General features: G+C 36.8%; 5 protein-coding genes across 5 annotated transcripts; 4 read left to right on the forward strand and 1 right to left on the reverse strand.

Moving 5' to 3' along the window:
• Window positions 1–1,219: 1,219 nt before the first annotated feature.
• LOC18606903 (oligomeric golgi complex subunit) lies at window positions 1,220–5,147 on the reverse strand. Its single transcript, XM_007040786.3, has 10 exons — window positions 4,780–5,147; window positions 4,523–4,670; window positions 4,317–4,424; window positions 3,990–4,057; window positions 3,523–3,646; window positions 3,278–3,424; window positions 2,890–3,153; window positions 2,517–2,801; window positions 2,062–2,208; window positions 1,220–1,923 (listed from the first exon to the last, which is right to left on the reverse strand). Exons 1-10 carry the CDS (start codon window positions 5,049–5,051, stop codon window positions 1,411–1,413), a joined length of 2,076 nt encoding a protein of 691 aa, XP_007040848.3. The 5' UTR covers window positions 5,052–5,147; the 3' UTR covers window positions 1,220–1,410.
• A 9,906-nt stretch (window positions 5,148–15,053) lies between these two features.
• Window positions 15,054–18,729, forward strand: ABCG14 (ATP-binding cassette 14). The gene is made up of 5 exons (XM_007040790.3): window positions 15,054–15,354; window positions 15,512–16,301; window positions 16,810–16,986; window positions 17,073–17,257; window positions 17,500–18,729. Exons 1-5 carry the CDS (start codon window positions 15,187–15,189, stop codon window positions 18,148–18,150), a joined length of 1,971 nt encoding a protein of 656 aa, XP_007040852.1. The 5' UTR covers window positions 15,054–15,186; the 3' UTR covers window positions 18,151–18,729.
• A 1,361-nt stretch (window positions 18,730–20,090) lies between these two features.
• Window positions 20,091–23,608, forward strand: LOC18606905 (zinc knuckle (CCHC-type) family protein). The gene is made up of 7 exons (XM_007040791.3): window positions 20,091–20,510; window positions 20,598–20,660; window positions 20,790–20,944; window positions 21,056–21,181; window positions 21,564–21,765; window positions 22,140–22,254; window positions 22,355–23,608. Exons 1-7 carry the CDS (start codon window positions 20,274–20,276, stop codon window positions 23,332–23,334), a joined length of 1,878 nt encoding a protein of 625 aa, XP_007040853.3. The 5' UTR covers window positions 20,091–20,273; the 3' UTR covers window positions 23,335–23,608.
• Window positions 23,609–23,790: 182 nt separating this feature from the next.
• Window positions 23,791–24,888, forward strand: LOC148763880 (uncharacterized). The gene is made up of 2 exons (XM_088804304.1): window positions 23,791–24,149; window positions 24,432–24,888. Exons 1-2 carry the CDS (start codon window positions 23,988–23,990, stop codon window positions 24,555–24,557), a joined length of 288 nt encoding a protein of 95 aa, XP_088660430.1. The 5' UTR covers window positions 23,791–23,987; the 3' UTR covers window positions 24,558–24,888.
• Window positions 24,889–25,391: 503 nt separating this feature from the next.
• Window positions 25,392–26,622, forward strand: LOC18606907 (upstream activation factor subunit UAF30-like). The gene is made up of 2 exons (XM_007040795.3): window positions 25,392–25,700; window positions 26,386–26,622. The coding sequence occupies exons 1-2, from the start codon at window positions 25,473–25,475 to the stop codon at window positions 26,509–26,511; spliced, it is 354 nt and encodes a 117-aa protein (XP_007040857.3). The 5' UTR covers window positions 25,392–25,472; the 3' UTR covers window positions 26,512–26,622.
• Window positions 26,623–26,774: the final 152 nt, after the last annotated feature.

The following is a 26,774-nucleotide window of genomic DNA, read 5'->3' on the forward strand; positions in this document are numbered from 1 at the left end:
TTTTATTCTAAAAATAAATAAATGAATGGGGTTTTTTCTATGGTAGGAAAATGAGCCTTTTGAAGTAGAAAAATAAAATCTTGGGTCTTTTTCTTTTCCTTCCTTCCAAACATAGCGCAACTCAGAAACACGTTTTAGATCCAAGACTCAAAAGATCAAAAAACCCATTAATCCTCTTTTTGATCTACGCTAGTTGATTAATTAATGCACAAGTAATTAATCAATCTTTTATTGACTAATCAACATAACTAGTTGCCAAAGCCAACCAAAATTATATTTCTCGAACACAAAAAGAAAAACGAATACTTCAAATTGGTGTTTAATGTTAATTTGATGAGACATTTCTTCTTGAACAAGGTTTGTATTTCAGTTGGGCTTTCGGTTTCTGCGTTGGGTCGGCAAGTACCAAAGAGGGTCCCTCTCCTGTGGGGCCCTGAAGCTGAATGCAGACAACAGAAAGAATATGAAATGGAAAATCTTTGGTTTTCGGTGAAAGTGATTCACATTGCAAAAAACTTAAATGAATATGAACCCTCTTTGTAAATTCGTAATCCACCATTTATAGCTTTCCTTTTCATATTAACACCCATTCCATCCAATTTGAAAGAAATTGGTTTCCTTTTTCCTTTTCCCTGAAGATAAGGTTTTGTTTTGTTTTTTTTTTTTTTTTTTAATTTTAGCCGTACACAAAAGGGGATACAAAATCCCAGATTTCCTTTTCATTCTTTAATTTTGAGTTAAATCTATCACATTAGGTTGGGTTTGAACCTCTATTTAAAGCGTATTTATGCACAGAAAAGGACTTTGTTGCCATTGGTGCTGACATGACCAAATAACTAACTAGACTAGCTGCTGTTTACCTGTCTGGACTTTAAAACTGAGAAACATGACCCTGTTTTTTGCATCAAATCTGCAGGCCCTCACTTTTGCCCCTTTGCGATGGAAAGCTGAAGAGATGAGGAAAGGAAATCTTTGAAAGTAAAACTGTAATATGCGGAAAACCGAAACAACAACAAAGTGATTGATGCTGGTAGATCAAATATGCAATTGCTTGAATGCAGTCAACGCAGTTTTGACGAAACAATTCCAATCGGAGACCCTGGCAATAATAAACATTCCTGAATTGGACTTGGAAGAGTGAGCACAAATTCAGCATAACCAGAGCTCTATGCCACGTCATCCAAACCAAAGAAAAAAAGAAGCAATACACATTCATCCATCCTCAAAGAAGATACATTGACACAAAAATTATTTATTTTTGGGAAAATAAACCCTCTTACTTCTACAAAAGAATATCAAACAGACACAACGCTTCCTATTACTTGCCGGAAATAACTCTTTGATTCTTTACATTTCCTTTAATAGATTGTGAAAAATTTTTCCAAATGGAAGTAAATATTCTCTAGAGCTTCATATTCCTAATATGGTCCTTATTTGATCTGGAGGATGCCTTGCCAGGGATTTGGGATCTGGGTAACTGTTTCTAGGATCCATGATTGCATTGTAAATAAGCTCATAAGCATCAGCAAGTGACTTAGCCACCTGTATACCTGCCTCCGAACGCAACTTTGGAACTTGCATCTGTTCAAACTCGGGCAGGGAACTCTCACTTCCCAAAATAAACCCAAAGAAGGCCTTCAAACACTCGGAAAGAGAGGCTGGAGTTGTGTCTTCTAACTCCGCCAATGGTGCCCCATCTGTTGCATCCTCGTTAAGTGAATTATGGAAGTGATGCATCTTTATGGACAAGCCACATCTACTAAGAATTGCATCAACTTCTTTCTCTACAAGAACACGCACATGATTATCAATCATCATGCCAAGTTTCTTTGCGTATTCAGCCGCAACCTCATGTCCAAGTAATGGTTGTTGAATAGCACACAAGCAATTGATAAGGAAGATCTTGGATGGGGTTTCACTATTCTGCATAAATAAATGATATAAGGAGTAAAAAAAAGGAAAATACGGAAAGTATTCAACAAAATTAAGCCCTGAACCATGCATGTAAAGAATATGACATCACAAAAACACAAGATTGAAACAATCTTCAAGTTAACTAACCTGAGAGAATTTAGAAGAGTTGTTATTTGACAAAATTGCATCAACTGCAGATTTACTAAGCTGGCCTGAGTCAGAACTCATTCGACGGCTTCTAGATGTGTGGCCAGCTCCCTTTGATTTTTGTGCCTCTGCTGCTTGCTCACACATCTGCATTCCATTCAAGGTAATGAATTAATATTCAGTACAGAAACCAGAAAACACTATATTAGTCCTGATTACAGCTCAGCACTAAAGTTTTGATTCTCAAATTTCAATGCTGAGAATAGTGATCTGAATGGAATGTTAACTATCCCGAAGTAGCAAGCACTAAACATTGTGAGGATCATTTTCCAAATACTGCACTACACTGGTTTGAGAAAACGGCGAACATGTGTAAATTATACTTCAGCACCATGAAACCAGGAACAAATTACCATAATGATGCAACTGATCAAGTATCATCAAATATGACACACCTGAATTATTGGATCAAGTAAAGCAGATATAACTGGATCAAAAGCTGGCTTTTTCCCTGAAGCAGGAACCATCATGCTGTTATATGTTTCAATTATCTCAAGCAGCACAGAGACACCTTCTCTTACGGCTGGTGGTGGTGAAAGATCAACAGCAACAAGAGGAGGGTAGCGTAAAAGCTTTTCCCCACGACCTTTCAGTATTTCAAAGAATGTTTTCTGAGCAGCATCTTTGAGTGCCCAAAGTGTATTGCAAAGAGCAGTTTCTCTCCCTAGTAAATCTGATATCTGTAAGTAAGCAAACAGACAATGTTATCAAAAGATGACAAGCAAACAATACAATCAGGATATCAGAAGAAAGACAGAGCTCACTCACAGTGTAGCTGTAGAACTCAAGTGTGTTACTGAGTTTATAAGAAATTATAAGACTAGGTTGTGACTGTAGAACTTGCTCAACTCTCACTTTAAAAGGCCGGCAAACTCCTTCAAAAATTCTATCTAGAACAAATGTCAAGTCTGCTTCGATCTTTCCAGAATCATTCTCCACATTCTTGGAGAATCGATTTGCAGTTGATCCAGTATCTACCACTGAATCAGGATCAAGTAAAGCAAGAACAAGTTCACGTTCTGATGCCAATGCCTGCAGAGAGAGCAAGCAAAATTAACACAACAAATGGAATTAAATATTATGTTATATTAAAATTAACAAATAACTGTACGAAGGACAGAAATAGAAACAAATAAGAAGTCCTTTTGTTCCAAACCTGATGTAACCATCCTAGCATGTCTCCAACATAGCGTAAGGGATCATGAGCATGCACTTCTATTGGTCTTGGCATCCCACCTGGTCCGCCACGTGTAAGAGCACTTATAAATCTTCTAAATAATGCATTGTGTCTCATATTTGCTACCTATGATTAGCAAAAGCAAAAACTTAAGTACATGTAACTAGAAAAACCACAAGGCAATGGAGTTATCGAACATCAAATTTTGATCTAAATGAAGTCACCTCTTCAGCACAATACTTGAAAAGAACAGGCCTTTCCTTGAGGCAGCGCACAGCTGTTCTCAAAAGTTCACTAACTTCTGGATTATCCGTGTCACCGAGTTTCCTACACTCAGCCTGAACCCACCTACAAGAAAGGGACAAGACGTGTCAACCAACCTATCCAACGGTTAGGCTAGATCCCCATATCTCATATGTTTTTCTCGAGTGGAGAATCCCCAACTCACAACCCCAGTCCACTAAAACCCAACGAATCCAATATATGCAGCAAGGATACTTCACACTTTCATAAGAAATAAAGTATGAAAAGGGAAGACCAGAAGAGGGAGGACAGTCATTAACAATGTGTGAACCATAAGAGATTTTTGTTTGTGGCACATTCCTAAACTCCAAACCCTTAACAGATATCATACTGCATTACTTAGGTCCATCATTGGGACAATAGTTCAATCATTTTATAAATGCTTCACCTGCATAGTCGCTCATAAGCTCCTTCTTGGTACATAGCCATCATATCCATCAGCTCCAAACCAGCACGCTGTGATGGATTCTCAAGTTAGTGATTGTTACACTTTATTAATGGAAATAGAAGCAAAACAAACAGATAAACAGATGTGATGACGAAGAAGAACAGAAGCAATTGACAAGCAACTAACAAAGAGCACATGAGACGATATTAGGAGGGAAAAAAGACATAATGCAGAATCAGCACTAAACTTATAACTTGTCTTATAATCTAAAAGATATAAACGGCTGATGTGGAAACATACATGCAGATTGGGCAATGTAATACTTACCTGGTGATGCGTCCTTAGAAGTATTTTGCAATTGGCATGAATTTCTTGAACATGAGAAAGTGCCTTGAAGAAATTTTCATTCAACTCCTCATCTCTCAGTGCATTAATCTACAAATGGAGGAAACGAATATAATTAATTCAAAAAGGACTTTAAAAATTGCGTCAATAGGTACAGAATCTAAAACAAAAAGGGTTGATAGTTAAACCTCTTCAGGAGAAAGCTGATAATCTCGAAGGAAGCATGACGCTATCTCCTGCTTTTGAGTGGTAACGTCGAGCTCCTGCTTCAACCTCTCGGTGGTACTGATAATATCAGCGGTGCTTGCGCTGCAACTGTTCAATGCCTTTGCAATCCTGTCAGATTCGAGAGCTATTTAAAAATCAATGCAATTGAAAAATGGCGGATCTAGAAATAAGTCTGGAAAATTGCAGATCAAAAAATGAAGAGAAACTGCGAACATACCTATCGCAGCAGTCGGCGAGGGAATTGACCTCGTCCTCGACTCGATCCAAAGCGAGTTGAGCAGCCTGGGAAGCTCGGAGAAAATCGAGGTTGATCTGGAGAGACCGCTTCTCGATTGTGGATCTGAGATTGCGACGCGCCTGAGGAGTGTTTTCGGTATAGAAAGTGGAGAGTGTGTTGAGAGAGGCCACCACTTCGGGGCTGTCCGTCCGACACTCCAATACCTTCCTCAGTTTACGCGACAGCCCCGGCGCCAAGCCCACAGTCCCCATTTTTGATCTCTTCTCTTCTTTCCTTCAATTGTCCAAAATTCAGTGTTGTGCAATTTTTAATGAAAATTTTTATCAAACATTTCCCATTTGCTTGTGTTCTTGTGCGGTTCGCAAAATAGAGATCATTGTCAAGATCCACTTCGAATTTTCTGCCATCAAAATATCGCTGTTTCTTGTGTGTAAAGCCCGATCAGTTTTTGGGTACCGAGCCCATTCCAATCACCCGAGGACAAAGCCCACCCCAAAAATCCCATGAACAACCCACTCTCAAATCATATCATCGGGCATTTACACCCTCACTAATCTGACCCAAGGGTCAGGCATCTTGCCCTCCATGTTTGAATCCGCCGCCTTCACTGTTTTCAATCCGTGATTTAGTTGATTCAATAACAAGCACGTTTTTGTTTAAAAGGAACAGGTTCGGAATTCTCTTCCTCTCAAATCAATATATAATATTGATAAGCAAAGTTTAAAACCGAAATAGAAGTGTATCATCACATATCCATTTCTAGAAGACTTTTGCACCTTGTCTATCAAGGCTCTAATCCCTCCCTCCAATTTTATCTGATTAAAGTTTGTATTAAAATATTTGATTCAATAATAAATACATATATTTTTTAATTACAAACTAAAATTCAAAATTTTCTTTCAGTCGAACCATTACATAATATTGATTAGTGAAATCTAAAACAAAAATAGAATGTGCATTGGTGGTCATATATATCTCCATTTCTAGAAGAGTTCCTAAAGCGATTGAATACATCACTTGGATCAATATCCATACATATATTAAAATGATTGGCAATAACCTAATTGTGGTGCGTGTGCAAGTAATAAGAATGACAAGCACACATATATGTACAAAAACAAAAAGTAATACTTTCTATTGGTACCATTTGGATTTCAATGGGCCGCGAACCCTATCACCCTTTCCTCTATATGCCATTTATATATTACATATGGAGTCATCCTCCCCATGAAAGAGACGTTCATCATGCCCCCCTTTAAATTGTTTACATCTCTCTTTATACCTTCTCCTTTTCCTTTTGTCAACTCAATCTACATAAATTATATACGGGTTTATATTTTGATACATTGTCAGTATAGAATATCTATACACTATCACTTAGCCAAAGAAATAAATATTTTTAAAATTATTATTTTCAAAAATTAATGATTTTTAAATTTATTTAGTAATCAAAACGACAACATTTGATTCACTGATACTATGTAAAAATTATACACTGACAGCATTATTAAATATAAACCCGTTATATATATAATCTGTGTTTACAATTGCGGCCTTAAGTTGCACCAAAAACAAACACATATATGCATCAATAGTGGACGTTGACAGGTCCTAATCTTAGCACAAACAAGGATATCTTTCGGCTAGGGATATGGGACTACAAATTAAAGTACCTAAAGGAAAGGTTAAGAATTATAAGGTGTTAGGCATAGAATCATTTATCTTATTGCTATCGTAAATGCATCTATTGTTTTCGCTAAAGATAGTTTAGAATGAGAAGGCAAATATTCCTATAATTGAACAACATGAATCATTTCCAATAGCTAGCCTTTGCAAAAAAATATATGCGTCACCTCATCTGTTCTTTTATGCTAGAACGCACCTCACCTTTCTCATATTGGAGAAGCTTAATTTATAAATATATTTGCTCTAACAAGGTTTATCTCATTAATTAACAGATAATATATCCAAAAGCAACACACTTCAATAGTATTTTATGTCATTCTTGTATTATATTATAAATAATATGCAACCAAAGTTGAGTTACATTATCATAAAATTAAACTAAACTCGCATACGACGAAATCGAAGATGAGATGTACCAAGATCGCCTCCTCACTTTGGAGCAAAGACTTAAAAATCTGATATGCTTACTACCGTGGCCAAGTGCCCCAGCCATCGGCCACGCAAATGTCACCACGCGTGGAAGTGAATCTTCACCAGGTTACATCCATATGATTTGGGTCCAAAGGTGTAAAAGCACTTTGTTTGATGAAGATAAGGGGCCAAATGATTGCTTTAGTAACTCCTTTTTTCTATCTTATCTTTAACTCATGTCAAAATAGTTTAGGGGGAATAATTATTAAATTATGATTTTTTTTCTCTTGGGTAGGGATTAAGTCATAGTATAGTAAATAAATTCTGATAAATAATTAAAATTATAAATGATGACTGTTTTAGATTAATAAGGCTTGAGTGAGTTGCATGCTTGCAAAGTAGAAAATGGACTTATAGTTGGGCATAATGAGGTTTGTCTTGAAACAACATCATTGAAAAGATGTATTTGTTGTGCTCTAATAGATCCATGCCAATTGCCCAAATGACTGTTCCATATATCACCATAGTTTATATATATAGCTTTTTAATTAGATATATCCCACTAATTCTTCTTTCTAGAGTTTTTTATATGCATGTTTTTACCAAAAAGGATATATATATATATATATATATATATTCTAACTTTTTCTAATTTTAGTAAGGATTGCAAAATTTTTTTATAGGTATAAAAATTCATTGAATTTATGTTCTATAAAAAGGAAATAGGGATGTTTTATTTTATAAAACTCGAATTTTTTATTATATTTAAAAGTGAAATTTAAATTTTTAAAAAAGTATCGTATTATTAGATAAGATGTTCAGGTATATTATTATTATTATTATTATAATGTTCTTTGGAGAATAAAGATTATAAAGATAAAAAAAATAATTAATTACCCCTTGCCGACCAAAAGGAATGATAAGTAATTCCATTACTACAGATTCGTAGGTCACTTTTTTATCTACACCTGCCTTGCTCTGAGCATATCAGATGCAAATGTTGGCTCGATTTAACAGGAATCAAATACATTGGAACAATTATCAGGCGTGAAAAAAGGAAAAGTCATGTCTAGAGGATATTATACATGAAGTAAATGGTCACATGCATGACCGAAGAGGGGCAATGCTACATGTTTTGACAGAAAAAAGAAGCAGCAAACACGTAGTAGGGAGAGGGGCATCAGTACGGCAGAGAGGTCGACTCCGACGGGGAGCTGTTGCTAGTGGATGCTTGATGATAAGAAGTCGAAGTATATAATTTTATGCAGATTGGGAGGGAGACCCTTTTTAGGCTTGTTAGTCAGCAAGTGGGGGATCAGAAAGGAGATGATATATACACATTACACGCCGTCCCCCCATGTGATAGATACCGAACCGTGTCACTCCCATTTCAACCATCAAAACATTCTCAACACACACACACACACACACAAAAAGAAAAAAAAGGCACCAAAGTGGGCATGATGTGGAGGAGATGACAACCCTAAGCAAATAGAAAAAAGGCAAAGGGGAAAAAGATAACAAAACAAAGGCTAATATATATACATATATATATATATATATATGTATATTTATATATACTGCAATTCCTAAGATTTCTAGAGACAAGCAGAACCCACACTTACCACGCGTGTGCTTCTTTGTGTTTTTTTGATTCCTTTGCCTTTGGATTGTAACCCCACCCACTTATTCATCAACTCCCACATTTTTTTTCTCCCTCTCTCTCTGATCATCTTTCTCTTATAAGAATATTAGGAAGAGACATTTAATTGAATTTTTTTAACATGAGTATTTAATTTATTGATTAATGATTTTTTTTTTATTAAAATTTGGTAGATAATATTTTATTTTTTACAAATATTTTTATCAAAAATTTCTAGTACCACAATCTTACAAAATTTAAGATTATTTACGTTTTGTAATATTTAAAATTTTTATTTTTTGAATTAGTTTTCATCGATAAAAATAAAATATATTGTAATGAGAGGATGTTGGTCGTTATTATTGTTAAAATGATACATGATTAAGAGTACACAAATCCTAGCAATACAGATTTTTTTTTTTCTTTTGGTTTTGTTTTGGTGAGTTGATAGGTTGGTTGTGTGCGTGCGCCAATACGAGTGAGTGTGGCCAAAAGAAGAAATCAAAATGCAGCTCTTAGGTTGTTGTAAGTGGAAGAATTATGATGATTCAAATGATTGTGTGGCTTGAAAATCTTGGCTATACTCATGTGTATATGTATTTTGTTCCTTGCACTCTTTATTATTACGCTTGCAAAGCACGCGCATTAAGCCTTTTGCTCATTTCTCTCACGTAAGCGTTTACGTTTTGGCTCATCATCTCAATCAAGTTTTTGCCCTTATTGCCATATATTCCACCCCCTATCACCCTTGCAAGTTGATCAACAACCTCATCATTGGCCCTGCTGCTGATCAATTAATTGCTTTGCTCGATGGGTTTTTTTCCTTGTGAATTGAAACCATGCTTTTTTGGTGTGACATTGTCTACACACAATTCAGGTAAAGTAATTAGTTTATGTATTATAATCTTGAAATTAGGTCCATTGTGTAGTACTTTAACAACAAGACAAGATAATACTAAGATTAATACTCATTTATCTTCCTTTTTTTTTGAAAAAAAATTAGAGGGATAAGATGATATCTGTTTTAGTTCTTAGGAAAACCAATTGAATAATTGAAGCTTAGCTTAATCTATGCAATCATTGGATTTTTTTTTTTTGAGATAGATTTATTTTCAGTTTTGTATATTCCTAAACCTAATTAATTGAGCTAATGTACGTGGAGCTACAGGTTGGTCACAAACTTGATTTCGGCCTTATGCTATTGTGTCTTTTGTAGTTGATTTATGCATCTTGATTGATGAAAATTTTAATTGTAAAGTGGAGTTCTTAATACCAGCTCTGGTCATAAAATCTCATGACCCACCATAATTGATGGTAAGCTCTTTATTGTTTTAAAAGATTTCATTCTAGAGATTCCTATTAGTTTTTCATACTTAAATAATTATTTAATTTGATATATTTTACTTTTATCGAAGATGGGTATGAATTTTAAAAATTTTATTTTTAATATTTAAACATTTGATTCAATGATTAATATATAATTTTTTTAAAAGTAAGATTTTAATTCATATTTTTTCAAACAAAAAGATTATTTTCATAAATTATTAAAGATTCTTTTAAGTGCTTTATGTTTTTTTTTTTCAAGTATGCACTTGATGTCATGCAATATGGAACTCGACTAAGTTTATGTTTAACATCATACAATAACACAAGTATAGTGCAGAAAAATATATAAAATTATTTTATAAAAAAAATACAAATATTAAGAAAAAAGATTTCAAATTCAAATCTCCCATCTTCCAACCCAAAGTTAAAAGGAAAAGGGCCATGGTTAGATCCTTCATTGAGTGAAGAAAGAAGGATCATTTTGAAGAGAAGATCATGAAAAACAAGCTTGTTTGTTTTCCAGAAAGAGAAAGAGGCAATGTTGAATTAGTTAAGCAGTGATTAAGAAGAAAAGTGTGGGGAAGGGTCAAAAGAGCTAATTAAGGTTGTTAAAGGAACAATAATTACAAAAAAAAGTGAAGGATGTAAAAATCAAAGACTACCCCACTAAGAGACAATCCAAGATGACAATAAAAACAATGAAAATGAGGAAAACGAAAGGAGGAAATCCTTTTCCAATTTCCATTATTACAAAATGATAATAAAATAATGGGGCAAGATAATAAGTGGGAGAGGAGGGGCCCACCCCGCCTCCCACCAAATGATTTGGCAGAGATCGTATTGCGTAAAACGAAATCGCAAAACGACGCCAAAACTCCACCCCCACTAGAAGCTGGGAGTGCGTGCCACGTGTCGACTTCCCAACTCCCTTCATAAACTCACTATACGACACTCTAAAGTCTAAACAATCAAACATTACATTACACACACTCCACCCCTCTCCCTTTTTTTTTTTTTTTTAATTTCTTTTGTAAACGCCTAATGCTTCTATTTTTAAAATTTTTTTAAAAAATTAAATATTTATATTATAAAATAATTTTTAAATTTTAATATATAATACATCAAAAGAAAAAAATGTATCTTAATTCCTTTGAAAATCAAAGAATGACTAAATAAAAAAAAAAGATGAAGAGAGTAAATTTTTATGAAAGCTTGACACAAAAAGAAAAAACACATATACTATGTTTTTTGGTTATATGTAGAATAAAATATGCCCAGCTGCTTTGTAGTGGTCTTACAATCATAATTAATATGTTGAAATCTAAACTAAGAATGTTGTTATAATTAATAGTTACAAGCTAGATCAGGAACTGAAATCTGCACTGTTATTTTGGTTATAAATGAAGTTTCATTGCACTTATTATTTTATTAATTTAATTATCACTGTAAGCAAGCACGATGATTTCTGATAATCTTTTTAATGCCAACATACTTCATTGATGTTGAGGGTTATTGAGTTTCAATCATTATGCCAACTTGATCTCTCATTCATCGAAAAGTTGTGCATAGGAATTAGGATTTACCGTATATGTATACAGGGGCTAATTTTGATTTCAGTTAAATAATATAAAAGATTTAATTATGTCTATTTATGTAATTAAATTTTTATTTTTTTATTATATATAGACAAATCTTTTACTTTTTTGATTTGTACCCGCATACACCTTTAATCATAAAAGAAAATCAATAATTTCAAATTCAATATTAGTTAGTTAAATTTTTTGTGTATGTGACATATGACATGATTTAATAACATAATCATGTATGTAGCTCAATTTCATATCAATTGTCACGTGATTACATTAAAAACTAAATGAATAGAAATTATCGATTAACATTAGGTCTTAGGATTATTAATTTTTTTATTAAGATTAAAAGTTTGTGTGAATACGAAAAAAAGAAACAATTAATTATTTATGTGTATAAATATAATTCAAGTGGCTTTTGTAGCAGTTAACCCTTTTAATTTTCACGACGAAGTGCACATCCTTCTCACGAAAACAAGAGCTCCTCCACCAAACAAAAAACCTAGTTGTCAACTAGACACTCACTGATGGCATCCATTTCCCAATAATATCAATGAGGTACAATAATAATATTAAATAATAATGATCAAGGTACACTCATGTCAACTAGTATTTAGATATATATATATATGGTGATCCTATTAATGATATTTTCTTTTTACCCCTAAAGAAAGTTACAGGTTTAATTTTTTGAAATTAATTATTAGTAAAAAGCAAATATAAGAATAGAAAATTGGGAAAAATGAAAAGTAGTATATCTGAATAATAATGTTGTGATCTTAGTAAGCAGTAGCAGAATAAAATTATATATGTCTGTGGTAGCAAACTGATGTAGAATTTGAGCATCGAGGAACTAATGTAGGGTTTAGGGATGTGACTTATCAGAAAAGCAAAGGGAACCCCATGTGCGAGATAGAGCTGTGGACAACCAGGTTATAAAGGAAGGAATGAATGAAGAATATGTGGAAAAAGAAAGTGGCACTACCTAGAAGAAGAATAGCAGGAAAGGAAAAGGAAACCCTCATGCATTTTTGTATGTAAGAATAAGTAAATATAAAAGAAATTGCAAGTTGGGGAGGCAGAAAGGGGTGCTCTCAAAGATGATGCGCACCCAGACAGAGTCAAGTAGCCCAAAAAAAGGCCCCCTCATGGCCATCAAATACAGAAGAAAAGAAGCTTGGCTCCACCCAGCTGGTCCCATGCCCGCTATATAAGCTCAGTGCTCTGCATAAACAAATTGGTAGTACCAATTTTTTTTGTTAGCATGGGACAGTAATTGGAATCCGAGTGATGGGGTTTGCTCCTTTAATCATTTCTCTCCCTTATTCATCATCTGGAAATAAGAGTTACTTAACAAATTAAAATTAAGGAGAAATATTTTAATTAAATAGAAAACGAACGAAAGAGAGTGCAAAGAATATTAGACAAAGACTAGGCTAAGCATCTATATATAGACTATAAATATATATAAAAAAAAAATTATTTCATGCAATGATAGAAATGGTCATATCGAATTTCGGCAGATACGAATGTTGAAACCAACAGTGAAAAAGAAAATCAGTAGCAGTGTAGAGAGAATAAAAGAATCTATCGGCTTTACGAAGAAAGGCACCAATTGGTTTCATTTTGATTAAAAAATCAAATTCAATTCACCTCAGCTTTCTGTGTGTGTTTGCAAAACCCCACCTTCCTGCTTTTGTTATATACATAGCAGCAGTGGCATAATTCTCTAACCATAGCTAGAAAGAAAAGAAGAAAAAAGGTGGAAATTCTCCCAACAGATGTATGGATATCCCTTGCCCCGTGAATGTAACGCAGCATCTGCATTAACAGGTTTTGTTTTGTTTTTTTTTTTTTTTTGAAGTTTGACTGAATGTACAACAAATTAGCAATAGTGTTTGCCGAAAGAGGAAAAGGGAAACAAGATAATATCCAGATGAGATCGATAGAATAATAATGAACCTGGGAATTAAAAATTTTACTAGTCGATCTCTGAGAATCTTAGAGATGCCTTTGGGGTTCGTTTTTGGTTTCTTAAGCAGCCAGTACGAAGCTAATTCGCCGCCCAAAATACATGGAGCGCAGAGGCATCATGTCGTTGTCCACAGAAACACTGACAAAAGAATGTGAAAACAACCCAACTTCAACCTCTCATCTTTTAGATATAACTATGTATATATATATATGTATGTATTTACCGTTTGATGAGGATTTCAGGAGTGTGTGGCTGCATTATTTGTTATACTAACAACAGATGACAGACAAAGCATGATGTTTGAAAGATGAGTCGCAGACGAGGAACTGTCTCTCTCTCTCTCTCTCTCGATCACACCCCACACCCACAAGCAGTGTACTGGACAATGTACTAACTGAAATTATGGAATATATAGCTCTTATGTTTTCGCAGACCAAATCGTCCTAAAAGAATTTGTGGCATTTGACCCTACCATGTACGTTTAGATTCATTCAAAAATTGAAATGGCTCGAGGAATGACCCCTTTTCACTTACAAACCAAGGGGGTTGCCAAAGACTCTTTATGTTTCAGTGCCTTGACGCCATTCACGAGAGATTTGCAAGAATCAAGGTCACACTCATGATATCCAAGTCCGAAACCAAATTCCAATGAAGATTCTAGTCTAATATGAGATAATGCGCATGGAAAGTACCAATTAACAAAGATAAAGTGAAATGCCAAAATTCTCAAGTCATTAGAAGAATTAGTACTACAATAGAACACAGGAGACATTCACGACAAGACACGACAATAAACTTGAAAATAATCTATATGACTGCGAGAAATTGTGGGAAGCACCATTGTCTTGGAGGCAGTATTTCGTACACAATTCTCCCTATGCACACAGCATATTTATATTTTGTATACTACCGCGTAAGAAAATGTTTAAAGGAAATTCAGAACCCAACAAAAAATGGCTTCTGACTTTGAAGTACTCCTTAGACCTCAGGCGTTTGCTATATTTGGTTTCTTTGGATCTTCCACTATACGCTAATTCACTATCTCGGAAACTTTTCATGTGAAATGGTGGGAACCGCCATAATTTTCTACCAGGCATTAGGCAACAACTCTGTTGATATCCCCCAGGTTCTACATGCACTAAATCTGTGTACAGAACATGGGCATATACAAACAAGAGCAAAAAATCCAGAAATAATCTGGCATTGGCCTTAAGTGGCACAGGCGCTACTATTTGCAGCACTCTGGGTCATGATCCAGCTTCCTTGAAGTACATTATGGTGTTTTCTAGCTTTTGGGATAATGGCTAGCTAGCTAGCTAGTATTCTAAAAATGATACTAGCCTGGCACATCTCTCATGCTGCACTTGTCATAATTTGATCTCAGCTGCACAAAGAATGCATGCATCCTAGGTTACCCTACTAATAGATGCTATGATGCTGATAAAGGGGACTTATTAGGAACAGATTAGTATCATTAATGGTTTGGAGTTGGTATTAGAATAAATTAAGGGAAAGAAGGTGGGCCCCCACCATAGAGAGAGCTAGCACTACATCAAAGGGCTTTAGCACAAAGGAGAAATCCTCGTTTCTATCTCTCCCAGCCACTATATATTTATACGCTCTGCAGTTCACTTTGGGAAGCCAAGTTAAAAGGAACTTGTTAACTTCTCTCCGTTCCCCCAAGGCGCAAACCCACACCAGCAGCACCACCATCCACCAAAACCAATAATAATAGTACCATCATCACTTCATTTTTTGCCATGCCTCTCAACTGCATAGCACCGAAACCAGAACATGGCAGCAGTGGCCCAGTGGAAGCTTTGTCAGAGACGTCGTCTGAGTCCCACAACAGGGCTGTCCTTGCGTTTCCAATACAACACAATTCACAACCTCCAGTCAGGGTCACCTTGTATCCTATTACTTTGAAGGTCTCTTCCTATAACATCATGTATTTGCTGCTTTTACTATCATGCTACTGATGGCACGGAAAATAATTAAGCTTTAAGTTTTTCCGCTTATACTAATTAACCAGTGTCTTCTTTTGTGCGTATTAGTTTGATTTATTTTCTGTGACTCTTTACACAGTTTGAGAAGGTCGTCTACAAAGTCAAGTTGGAGCAGAAAGGATCATGCTGGGGTGCGTGGATCACCCGAGAAAAGACCATACTCAATGGTATAACAGGTGTAGTTTGTCCTGGAGAAATACTAGCAATGTTAGGTCCATCCGGAAGTGGTAAAACCACCCTTCTTACCGCCCTTGGAGGCCGCCTCACTGGCAAGCTATCTGGAAACATCACATACAATGGTCAGCCTTTTTCCGGTGGCGTAAAGCGAAGAACAGGTTTCGTGGCACAGGATGATGTTTTATACCCTCATCTCACGGTGACCGAGACCCTTTTATTCACCGCACTGCTCAGGCTACCCAAGAGCTTGAGCCGAGATGAGAAAGTCCAACATGTTGAGAGAGTTATCGCAGAGCTAGGATTGACAAGGTGCCGAAACAGCATCATTGGGGGGCCACTCCTTAGAGGAATATCAGGAGGGGAGAAGAAGAGGGTTAGCATAGGTCAGGAAATGCTAATCAATCCCAGCTTACTTTTGCTAGATGAGCCCACCTCAGGTTTGGACTCAACCACAGCACAACGGATCCTGACCACAATCAAACGCCTCGCTAGTGGGGGCCGAACTGTTGTCACCACCATTCATCAGCCCTCTAGTCGACTGTATCACATGTTTGACAAGGTAGTTTTGCTCTCTGAGGGCTGCCCCATCTACTATGGTTCAGCATCTGCAGCCTTAGAATATTTTTCCTCCATTGGTTTTTCGACATCCATGACTGTCAATCCAGCTGATCTCTTACTTGATCTTGCTAATGGTAAATTTTCAGCTCCCTTTCTTTATTTTTATTTTTTACCTTTAATTTACTTCCCTTCGTTGATATATAGAGACTGAGCAACGGAGAAGCTTCCTCCTATTCAATGTTTCTTTCTTCCTTGCTCTTTTAACCTTAGATGGGGCATGATCAGTTGGCCTACCAAAAATGGTGCTTCCTCCTTTATGCCTATGACTATGGAGTATTATCAGACCCCACCATTCAGACCCATTAGATGAACTATAGGGTCATTTTCATCAATGCTAAGCTTAATTATTAAAATTAATATCAAGTTTTAATATATAATTTCTATACACGTCTATATATTAAATACACGTGTGTACGAGTATATGCATATTATAACAAAAATTAAATTATGTAGACAGATATATGAGTGTGCGAATATATATTTTATCGTGATTTCACAGAAAATGACTTGTATTACGGTGAGTAAAGAATTCTTACTTGTAAAAAATATTGCTACTTAATTAACAAGAATCGAACAATGCAGGAATCGGTCCTGATTTCAAACACTCAGTGGAGCAAGTTGAGAATACAGAACAAGAACAGAAATCGGTGAAGGATGCTCTTATTTCTGCCTACGAGAAAAACATTTCCCCGAGACTGAAAGCTGAGCTTTGCAATTCGGATGTCAATAACCACGTCAATACAAAAGAAGCACCTGCAAGTAATTTTCTCTGCGAATCGTTAAAATTTTGCCTGACTCTAGTTTTGAGCTGAACTGATTGAAGTACGAATTGGGATCCAATGCAGGGAATGGCAAGTCAGAAGAGTGGTGCACGAGTTGGTGGCATCAGTTCAAGGTGCTGCTCCAAAGAGGGGTTAGAGAAAGGAGGCATGAAGCCTTCAACGGGCTGAGAATTTTCCAGGTCATCAGCGTCGCCGTACTCGGCGGACTCTTATGGTGGCACACCCCAGCTTCTCACATCTCAGACCGCGTAAGAGCTCTTCTTTATTATATCAAAACATGAATGGTGACTTCCATGCCATTTCACAATCTTCTAATTCGCAATAGCTTTTCCAATCTGCATTGTTCCTATACCCAGAAATAATGTGGGTCAAACTAAGAGCTTTGGGAGATATGTCTCGAATTCGAACACCTTTGAAATTATGCCAGTTATAGAATTCTTTGCGTAGGAAATCTGGCAGATGCTAAACAAGCTTTTGCATTTTTAAACAGATTGCACTGCTGTTTTTCTTCTCCGTCTTCTGGGGCTTCTACCCACTCTACAATGCGGTTTTCACATTTCCTCAAGAAAGAACCATGCTAATCAAGGAGCGATCTTCTGGCATGTACCGCCTTTCCTCTTACTTCCTCGCCAGAACATTCGGTGACCTGCCACTGGAGCTTGCACTACCAACTGCCTTCGTCTTCATAATCTACTGGATGGGTGGGCTTAAACCTGACCCTGTTACCTTCATCCTATCTCTGCTTGTCGTGCTTTACAATGTCCTTGTCTCCCAGAGTCTCGGCCTGGCCATTGGTGCTATTCTCATGGACATAAAACAAGCCACAACGTTAGCTTCTGTCACGACTCTTGTTTTCCTTATAGCTGGGGGATACTATGTTCAACAAATCCCCGCCTTCATAGTCTGGCTGAAATACCTGAGTTACAGCTACTACTGTTACAAGCTTCTTCTAGGAGTTCAGTACAACGAGGATGATTATTACGAGTGCTCAAAGGGAGTGTTGTGCAGGGTTGGGGATCTTCCTGCCATCAAATCAATGGGTCTGAACCATTTGTGGGTAGATGTGTGCATCATGGCACTGATGCTGGTTGGCTATCGACTCATCGCTTACATGGCTCTTCATCGAGTGCGGTTGAGGTGAATTTTAGCAAAAACATAAGGTTGCATCCGACAGGACAGTTAGAAGAGTTTTCTCCTTCTTCAACCGAAGAATAATTTTACAAATTTTGGAGGGAACCAAGCTGTGAAATTTTGATCAACATCCCTTTGAGTCCATGTAGCAAACCTTTTTGTTATAGTTTTAGGTAATACTCCTACTAACTCAGAAGTTTCTAATTTGAGACTGAATTTATACCTATCTTAAATAATTAATTTGAGTGTGCTACTATGTGATGAGAAGAAAGGAAACCACATGCACCCCACAATGCAGTAAAAGAAAACAAATATGGACCAGACTCAAGCCCCACTAATTAATTTTCTGCAGAGCTGAGCTGAGGTCCAGATTTTGGTGGGGTTTCTAAATCCAAAAGTCACTTTAGTTCAACAGCTTCCTCCTAGTGCACTCAACAGAAACACAAGGGCGCACTCCAGGAACCAAAAATGAATAATTTAGGGAACACCTGATGGTGATGGAAAAGACAGGAGTTAAACAGAGCATGGCAAGGCTTTCTTTTTCACTTTCTCTGAATTATTAATGAAAGATGGGAGAGATTTAGATTCAGTTCAACTTTGATCTTCTGGTCAAAAGCAAGTGAGACAAAAATAAGGAATCTCCACCAAATATCATGTCGACCATGTTGAAAAATGAATTCTTTTAGCAATATTACAGGAAATGTTTATTATATAATTCAAAATAAAGCAGGAAATGGTAATTGGCTACTTGGCTGAGAAATTACTGGAACATGACAGAAAAAAGAAAAAAACAATCTTGTTTTTCATAATTAGTCAATCAGGAATCCCAAACATATCCATTTTAATGAGAAAGAAAAAGGAGTGTATGATGCTAGACTGGATAAATAGAGAGGACTGGACAACTTATGCTGAGCACAGCAGGATAATCAGGAGTCACTCCGACCTTAGTTCCATGGGAAAAAGTTAGCTAAGAGAGAGAGAGGCATAATTTTTTCCTGATATTAAAGTTAGACTGATAAGAGGACCACATGGTTCGGACATAGAAAAGAAAAGATCACCTGAAAATGAGTGGAGAACCAAGAAAACAAGAAATGACACCCCAATCCATGTCATTTCCTACTTGAAGATCGTGTATCCACGCCAAATTCATCATCCATGAAAACGTCAAGGAAGGACAAAGAAATCTGCATACTGTCCTGTCCTTTTTATTCTTTATGGATGATGTGGCTTTCATTTCAGCATGTGGAACTGCTAACCTCAGACCTAACCCCAAAACAAAACAACTAAAATTAAATCATCTTTGAACACCAGCACCCTTCGACAATTAACTTTTGAGCAGGATTCCTTGCCTGCTTGACATAAAGGGGAACTGATCAACTCAAGCAGTGAGAGTTGATCTCTGGGTTTGCACTACCGCTAAACGAACAGCTGGAAGTAAATTCTCAGGCGTAACGAGTTATCATAGGAAACATGCTCAAAGTGCATATCATCTAACCATGCGGTAGTTTCTCGATTCACCGTGCTGCCGATGGTTGCTGGCAGTAACTCTGTCAACTCCAACATAAATTTACACCTGAATATTCAACTCAATGGTTAATACATACTTCTGCTTTGAAAACAAAATTCCAATCTCCCTCTCCTAATTAAAAAAAAAAAAAAACTCCAACATGAACTTTGTATGAAATTGAATCCTGTTTTGGGTAGAAATCATTGGCCAATTACACAAACTCTGACTATTTCCCTTCCAAAATTTTACAAATATATTCACTTCTTCGAAAGGGTTCAGATTATAATCTAAATAATTTTTTTTAATGTTGATAAATATTGTAAAATGTTTTAAAACTACAAAACGACGACGGATTAAATACTTGGGCTTGTAATTTACTGAAATTAAAAAAAAAAACTAGTATAAATTTTTAGCAGGCTCTTTCTGTAATTGAAACAGTTTCAAGTTACTAGGCCCAATATGAGTGGCTCGGCCAGCCCGACCGAAGGGATTCCCCGACTTCTGTAGTTTTGAGTCTGGTACTACAAAATTTGGGGATGGAGGTGGGAGAGGTGGTAGAGAAGGAAGAAATCTGATACTGCTTGTTTTTGGAAACAGAAGAAATTTGAGAGAAGAAAAAGCATAGGATGGATGGAATTGGAGAGGAGGGAGGAGGAATAAGGCTGAGCAAGAGGTTCTCCGACAACAAGCCTGGCTCTTCGGGGGAAGTTGATTACAAGACAAAGGCAGGGACCGCTTGGAGCCATTCCTATCTCAACCAAAAGCCATGGCATCCCCTCTCCTATCCCAACCAACGTCGCAAGTGGATCGCCGAGCAGACCCATTCCCACCGCATGCGCCGTGCCGAGGAAGTTGCCCGCGAGGTTTTTCTCTATAATCTGTTTTTTTATATCTATTTTCTCTTTCAATTGCCCTTTCAGTGAGTAACAGATTACATGTTTTTGATGCAGTATGCCCAAGAGCAAGAATTCTTTCGCCAGACTGCTCTAATTTCCAAGAAAGAGAAGGAAAAGGTTCTCTCTCTCTCTCTAGAGAAAAGAAACTTTAATGTTGTAAATTAAACTAAGTGGTTTCCACTAATTTCTATCTGTATTTCTTTTTTGGGGACTAAATTACCCAACAACCCATATTAAATTCCATAGGTGGAGATGATGAAAGCTGTTAGCTTTATGTATGTTCGTCCGCCTGGTTATAATGCTGAAAGTGCCAAAGCAGCAGAGATTGCTGATGAGAGGAAAAGGATTGAGCCCAACAACGTATCCGATGATCAGTCTACTGATGTGGTCTCAACTGCAATGTAATGTTGCTATCAAATTTAAACCTTGCCATGTTTTTCCTTGTTTTAAATTCAGCTGATTTTTTCAATCTTGGGAAATAGCATTCTGAATTGATGAGCTTCATCTTGCAGGCCGACGGAGTCTTTGCCTGGTAAAGATCCTAACGGTGCAGAGAAGAAAAAACCAAGACCAAAAGATGTTTTTGGGCGTCCTTTACCGACTGAGGAAGAGTTTGAAATCCTTAAAAATGCTCCACGGTATGTGTCAATGGTAGCTTCTACAATTTTAATAAGTGGTAGTTTGAAATAGTACATGCATACCAGGACAACCCTATCTTGACTGTTAAACCGAAGACAGTTGGATCTATAATGAGAAAAACAGACCATTTTATCTGATTACTTGATTGTCTATTTGCATGTGCATGGAGTGCAAATAAATTTAACTACTATATAGAGTATATAATGCATAAGCAATGAAACTGGCTTACTTGCATTACGTTGTTCAATCTACATCCTTTTAAGGGTTGTTAAAAACAATTAGTTTATAATAAGGGCAAAATATATTTATCTCATAGTTACATTGCTATATTGCAAATAAGCATTCTATTTGATTTGGTTAACATGATGATGATGCTTTCAGGCTGGAGACTGGTGTTCTTGGAAGGGTTAAACCATTTGGTGTTGAAGTCCGTAATGTGAAATGTCTTAGGTGTGGGAATTATGGGCACCAGAGTGGTGATCGTGAGTGTCCATTGAAGGATGCAATAATGCCAAATGAAGAGAGTCGCTTGAAAAGAGATGACCCCTTGACTGCTATCATGGCTCAAATGGATCCTACTGAGGTTGGTATTACTTCCCTATTGGTTCTGTTGAAATTATTGAAAGGTATTATAGCTTAATCTTCCCATAATGATATTGCTCCAAGTACTAAGCTCTATTTAGAACTTTCCTGTCATAATTTTTATGGGGTAAAGTAGTTGTTGCATTTAAAATCAATGCGATGCCTCTAGGATCAGGGCATACAATTTTGAAATATCTATTTTCTGGCGAAAAGCTGTCACTTCAACAATATCAAAACCAAAAGACTACTTTTAATTTGTTAAAATATTTTCAGAATGATGTTTATACACAGATAGCAAACAACAATCTTTGTTATCTCATTTGTTTCTTTGTTGATTTTTTTTTTTTGGTTCTTTCCTGGATTCCCATCTTGCAGCCTCTGAAGTGGGAGCTAAAGCAAAAACCAGGGATGAGTCCTCCTCGCGGTGGATTTCAACCAGATGATCCCAATCAACAAATAGTCGCTGAGGATATATTTGATGAGTATGGAGGTGAATTCTTTTTCCTATTGTGGACTCTTTGGCTTAAAATTTGAGCTCATATAATCTAAGTAACTATGTAACCGCTTTTTCCCTTTTAATTAAATTACAGGATTCCTTTCTGGGGGTAATATCCCTGATTTGCTGACTAACTTTTCTTGCAAACCCAAGAAAAGGAAGTCCTCAAGCAAGAGTAAACACAAGAGGCAGACATCCCCAAGTAGTAGGGAATTAGAGGTTCCTGATCAAGATGGATTACCTTCACCTTCACATTCTGATGATGATGAGAGAAGGTCAAAGAGGAAGAAGAAAACCAAGAAGAAGAAGAAGAAGAGGCAGAATTATTCTGAGTCAAGCTCTTCTGACGGTTTAGATTTTGATAGGCATCAGAGAAAAAGAAGAAATAAATATTCTTATTCATCTGAAGACTCTGACTCTGACAGGCAATACAAGACTAAACACAAGTGTTCTTATTCATCTGAAGACTCTGACTCTGACAGGCAATACAAGACAAAGGAAAGCAGAGAAAAGCTTTCATATACATCTGAAGATTTGGACTCTGATCAAGAATGCTGGGGTAAAAGGAGCAGATCAAAGCACTCTTATTCATCTGAGGACTTTGATAGGCATCATAGGAAGATCAAACATAAGTGTTCTTATTCATCTGAAGATTCTGACTCTGGCAGGCATGATTTGAAGAAAAAGAGTACCCAAAAGCCTTATACCTCGGATCGTATGGATGTGGATAGGCACTGGAGTAAAAGGAGCGGACAAAAGCATTCTTATTCATATGAGGATGATGATGGGCATGATAGGAAGAGCAAAAACAAGTATTCCTATTATTCTGACCATGGTAGGCAAGAGCATAGGAAAAAGACTAGGCAAAAACCTTATATCTCGGAAGATTTGGGCACTGATACGCGTAATAGGAGTGAAAGGAGCAGACATAAGCATCCTCATTCGTCTGAAGATGATGCTGATAGACATGTTAAAAGTGAAAAGAGTCGACACAAGCATTCCTCTTCACGCCAATATGAAGATTCGGACTTTGATGCAGACAGCAGAAGTAGACATCATCCTCGTCGTCATTGAGGCAGCCATAAGCACCCAAAATTTGCAACAGAATGAGACTCTGGCCGTTAACCACCTTTTTTTTGGCATATACTAGAGAGACCAAGGTGAAGGAGAGTGGGGAAATTATACTGTTGTTGCAAGCTATTACTTAGAATCATAAGAAATGAAGTCACTTCCATGAAAAACATATGTATCGCTTGTCTATCATTGGAGTTGTTGCAAGTTGTAAACCATGGCGACCTTTATTCTTCCAAAAGTTCTGAGATATTTCATTTAAATCCTTTATAGTGAATCCGTGGCTTTTGATAAAAAACAAACAGTTTATATGGGGAAAAGTTACCCAACATTAGTTGTGACTGAAAATTCTTTTTTTCCCAATAATTTGGTCCATTTAAAATATCAGAATAATTGTATGAAAAGACAAAGGTATATTATTAGTGAAAGCTTTCATGGTGGAGTTAACTTGTCTTATAAATACGAACAATAGATTTCTTATATTAACGTAACAATAAATTCACTCTTGCCGTACATATTTATTTCTAGGTTTAAAGTATTTTTATTCTCCAAACATAGGTAGAAAAATAACCCCACATATCCCTGCGGCTTGGCTCCAGTGAACTGTGAAGCGACATTTATCACAATTACAGCAAGAAGAAACGAAAATAGGCGAGATGGCTGCTAATGCCGGCAGGGTCATACTGAAAGGGAAAATGAAGGTGAAGGGAGTTCCTAGTGCTTCGTCTCAGTTGGGGAAATACCTGGGCATTCCTGAGCCTCCTCGCGCCGATACTTCCAAATTGATCTCCACCTTCATCAAAATCAACAATCGCCAGGTCTTCCGTCCCCAGTCCATCAACCCGTACTTCTTTTCATCCATTTTTTTTTTCTGAAAAATAATCAATTTAATTCCTAAAGCCTGATCCAATAAATGATCAAGCAAAGATAAATAATAAAGTTGAAAAGAGGACAATGATGCGTTCGTTGAAATGCCTGAATGGGTGTTTCTGTTTCTGTTTTTTTTTTTTTTTTCTCAACACCCAAACTGTATTGGTTCCTCTCATTTACTTTGAGAATGATCTTAAGTAATATTACTGACTAGCTGTTATTATTTGCAGGGCCCCGGTATGAAGAAGGACGGTCGTTGCATGGAGAAGGTGAAGGCCTTATTGGATGGCAAAGACAGAGTTGGAACCCCGGAGATTGCTAAATTGTTGTCCCCACAATTTGTCAACCCTGCCTGATCATTCTAAACTACCGGTTGAATGTTTATGTCTGGTAAAAGTTTAGGTGTAGCTAGTTTTAACTTTCAAGGTTTAGATACTTTGAAGTCAGCATCTCTTGGGATGTTTATGGCGGTTAACATTTAGACAACCTGGAGACATTTGTTCAGCGGAAGCTTTTGGGTGTTTTTGTAGTCACGAGCAAAAACATTGTTCATCCATTGTTTCTGATTACTGTCTTGCAATTCCCCCATGCATGTTCTCTGTAAGAGAAGGGGTGTTTAGCTGCTTTTCTCATTCCAATAACTGATGGGATTCGTGAGATTAATGCCACAAGCTTAACATTTGGCAATTTTTTTATCGACAGCTTAAGGGATCATCATAAGATGAGAATGCAACAAAATATGTTATTAGGCAAAGATGTAGGCTTTCCTACTTGCACTAGCTGCACGATTAGGGTTCCATTGTTTGATAATTGATTGTGTTTCATGGATGAATCTACGAAATCATGATTAAGGTATGAAAATTGAAAGAATAAACAAATGGTTGATACAAAAAACAGGGGAAGAAGGATCATTTTTGGTTTGGACATTGGGCACCTAATTAAATTATTCAAAGGACAAACATGCTGCGAATCAAAAATGTAGATTCCTGACAGTCTGCTGTTAGCTGTTCAAACATTAAAAGGCTTGGGTCCAGTGTTTGAGCCCGACTCTGAGCCCTAAGATGAGTCTCTGTAAATTTGAAACAGAGTCCAAATCAATTAGCCCAAAAGGAAAAACCACTCATCGGGGTCCAGGCTCCGCTTTATCTTTCAAAAGTTTTTTTTCCCTCTGAGTCGACCAGTGACTAGGGTTTTAGGCAGGAGGTTTTTCTTTTTCTTGCAGCAACGAAAAAGAGAGAGAGAGAGAGAGAGAGAGAGAGAGAGAGAGAGCAATGATGGCAACATCAAGAGTACTTGGAACGGGGAGGGGACTGATAGCAGTGGCCAAGGCATCCTCTACTTCCTTTGCTTCCTCTTCTGCTTCAAACACAAGTGGAGCGGGCCTTATGCGGATGATGCCTGTCTCTCCACAGCTGGGCGAGTTCCTCGGAGCCTCCGAATCGTCTCGCACCGAAGCCGTCAAGAAGATCTGGGGTTACATCAAGCTCCACAAACTCCAGGTCTTTCACTCTTTACTTTTCCTTCAGTAGTTTCTTCCAAGATTATTGGTACCATAGCTCTCATGTTATTGGTGAAAAAATTAGAGAGAATATGTTAATCATGTTCATTTCCATGGGAGTTTGAATCCATATTCTTAATCACTTTGTCCTGAAATGAATAAATGAATTCTCTGGTACGCCCATGTCGCTCAAATGGAAAATAGGCTTGATACTATTTGTCATGTATCTGGTGTGAAGAAAAATGTTGAGGAAAATGAAGTTTTGAGAAATTATTCTTGCGGCGATTATATAAGCAGGAGCTTTTGCAATTTGTTCTGGAACTTGATAGTAAAAAGATTATCAGGAAGGATAGATAATCAAATGGATATAAATCAGAAAGCTCCTTAGATCTTTAAGTCTAGTAGAGTTCTAATACATTTCTGTTTAATGTTCATCCTTTTCTAAGTTGGCCTCTATTATTTCCACTAAAGCAAAGGGTTGATTTCTGCTTTCTTTTAGTGCCACCTGAGAGGAATTGCATCTGTGTCCCATTTGTCTGATGTTCCTAAGAAATCTTGGATTTGCCTATGAATTTTGTCTGACCTTACGCTATAAATTGTTTCTTATACTTGTTCTTGGCTTCATTCTTTACCCCTTTTTTTGTTTTTCTCTTGAGTGTGACTATGCCTCCTGTGATGTTGTTTAGAATCCTGCAAACAAGAGGGAGATTCTTTGTGATGAGAAGTTGAAGAGGATATTCGCTGGGAAGGACAGTGTTGGAATGTTTGAGATCACCAAATTGCTCTCCCCACATTTTGTGAAATCCCATTGATATTTGGCTTAGCCTTTTTGGCACTTTATGATAACGATGATGATGATGCTGACAACTTTTTTTGTTATCCTGGTTTTTCTTAGATGTTCTCTATATTCTGATTTTGGGTTACCTTATGAATCACTGCTAACAGCTGGAATCATTCAATGTTCTTCTTTACATTGAGGCTCTGCCCAGCAGAAGAGACAACCATTGCCCACTAAAAAAAAGAACAAGGTGGGAATAAAAGTAAAAAAAGAAACATAAAAACAGCAGAGAAACTG

Source organism: Theobroma cacao, chromosome 3 (assembly GCF_053813885.1).
Source record: "Theobroma cacao isolate CCN51 chromosome 3, ASM5381388v1, whole genome shotgun sequence".
Taxonomy (NCBI): Eukaryota; Viridiplantae; Streptophyta; class Magnoliopsida; order Malvales; family Malvaceae; genus Theobroma; species Theobroma cacao.

Bases quoted from the DNA above. Each gene is read 5' to 3' on its own strand.
- ABCG14 (XM_007040790.3), top strand. From the start codon at position 15,187: ATGCCTCTCAACTGCATAGCACCGAAACCAGAACATGGCAGCAGTGGC. The intron at 16,302-16,809 runs GTAAATTTTCAG...CGAACAATGCAG, and splicing joins CTTACTTGATCTTGCTAATG to GAATCGGTCCTGATTTCAAA. The intron at 16,987-17,072 runs GTAATTTTCTCT...GATCCAATGCAG, and splicing joins TACAAAAGAAGCACCTGCAA to GGAATGGCAAGTCAGAAGAG.
- LOC18606907 (XM_007040795.3), top strand. From the start codon at position 25,473: ATGATGGCAACATCAAGAGTACTTGGAACGGGGAGGGGACTGATAGCA. The intron at 25,701-26,385 runs GTCTTTCACTCT...GATGTTGTTTAG, and splicing joins TCAAGCTCCACAAACTCCAG to AATCCTGCAAACAAGAGGGA.
- LOC148763880 (XM_088804304.1), top strand. From the start codon at position 23,988: ATGGCTGCTAATGCCGGCAGGGTCATACTGAAAGGGAAAATGAAGGTG. The intron at 24,150-24,431 runs GTCTTCCGTCCC...TATTATTTGCAG, and splicing joins TCAAAATCAACAATCGCCAG to GGCCCCGGTATGAAGAAGGA.
- LOC18606903 (XM_007040786.3), bottom strand. From the start codon at position 5,051: ATGGGGACTGTGGGCTTGGCGCCGGGGCTGTCGCGTAAACTGAGGAAG. The intron at 4,671-4,779 runs GTATGTTCGCAG...CGAATCTGACAG, and splicing joins CTCGCCGACTGCTGCGATAG to GATTGCAAAGGCATTGAACA. The intron at 4,058-4,316 runs GTAAGTATTACA...AATCCATCACAG, and splicing joins TTCTAAGGACGCATCACCAG to CGTGCTGGTTTGGAGCTGAT.
- LOC18606905 (XM_007040791.3), top strand. From the start codon at position 20,274: ATGGATGGAATTGGAGAGGAGGGAGGAGGAATAAGGCTGAGCAAGAGG. The intron at 20,511-20,597 runs GTTTTTCTCTAT...TTTTTGATGCAG, and splicing joins CCGAGGAAGTTGCCCGCGAG to TATGCCCAAGAGCAAGAATT. The intron at 21,182-21,563 runs GTATGTGTCAAT...TGATGCTTTCAG, and splicing joins ATCCTTAAAAATGCTCCACG to GCTGGAGACTGGTGTTCTTG.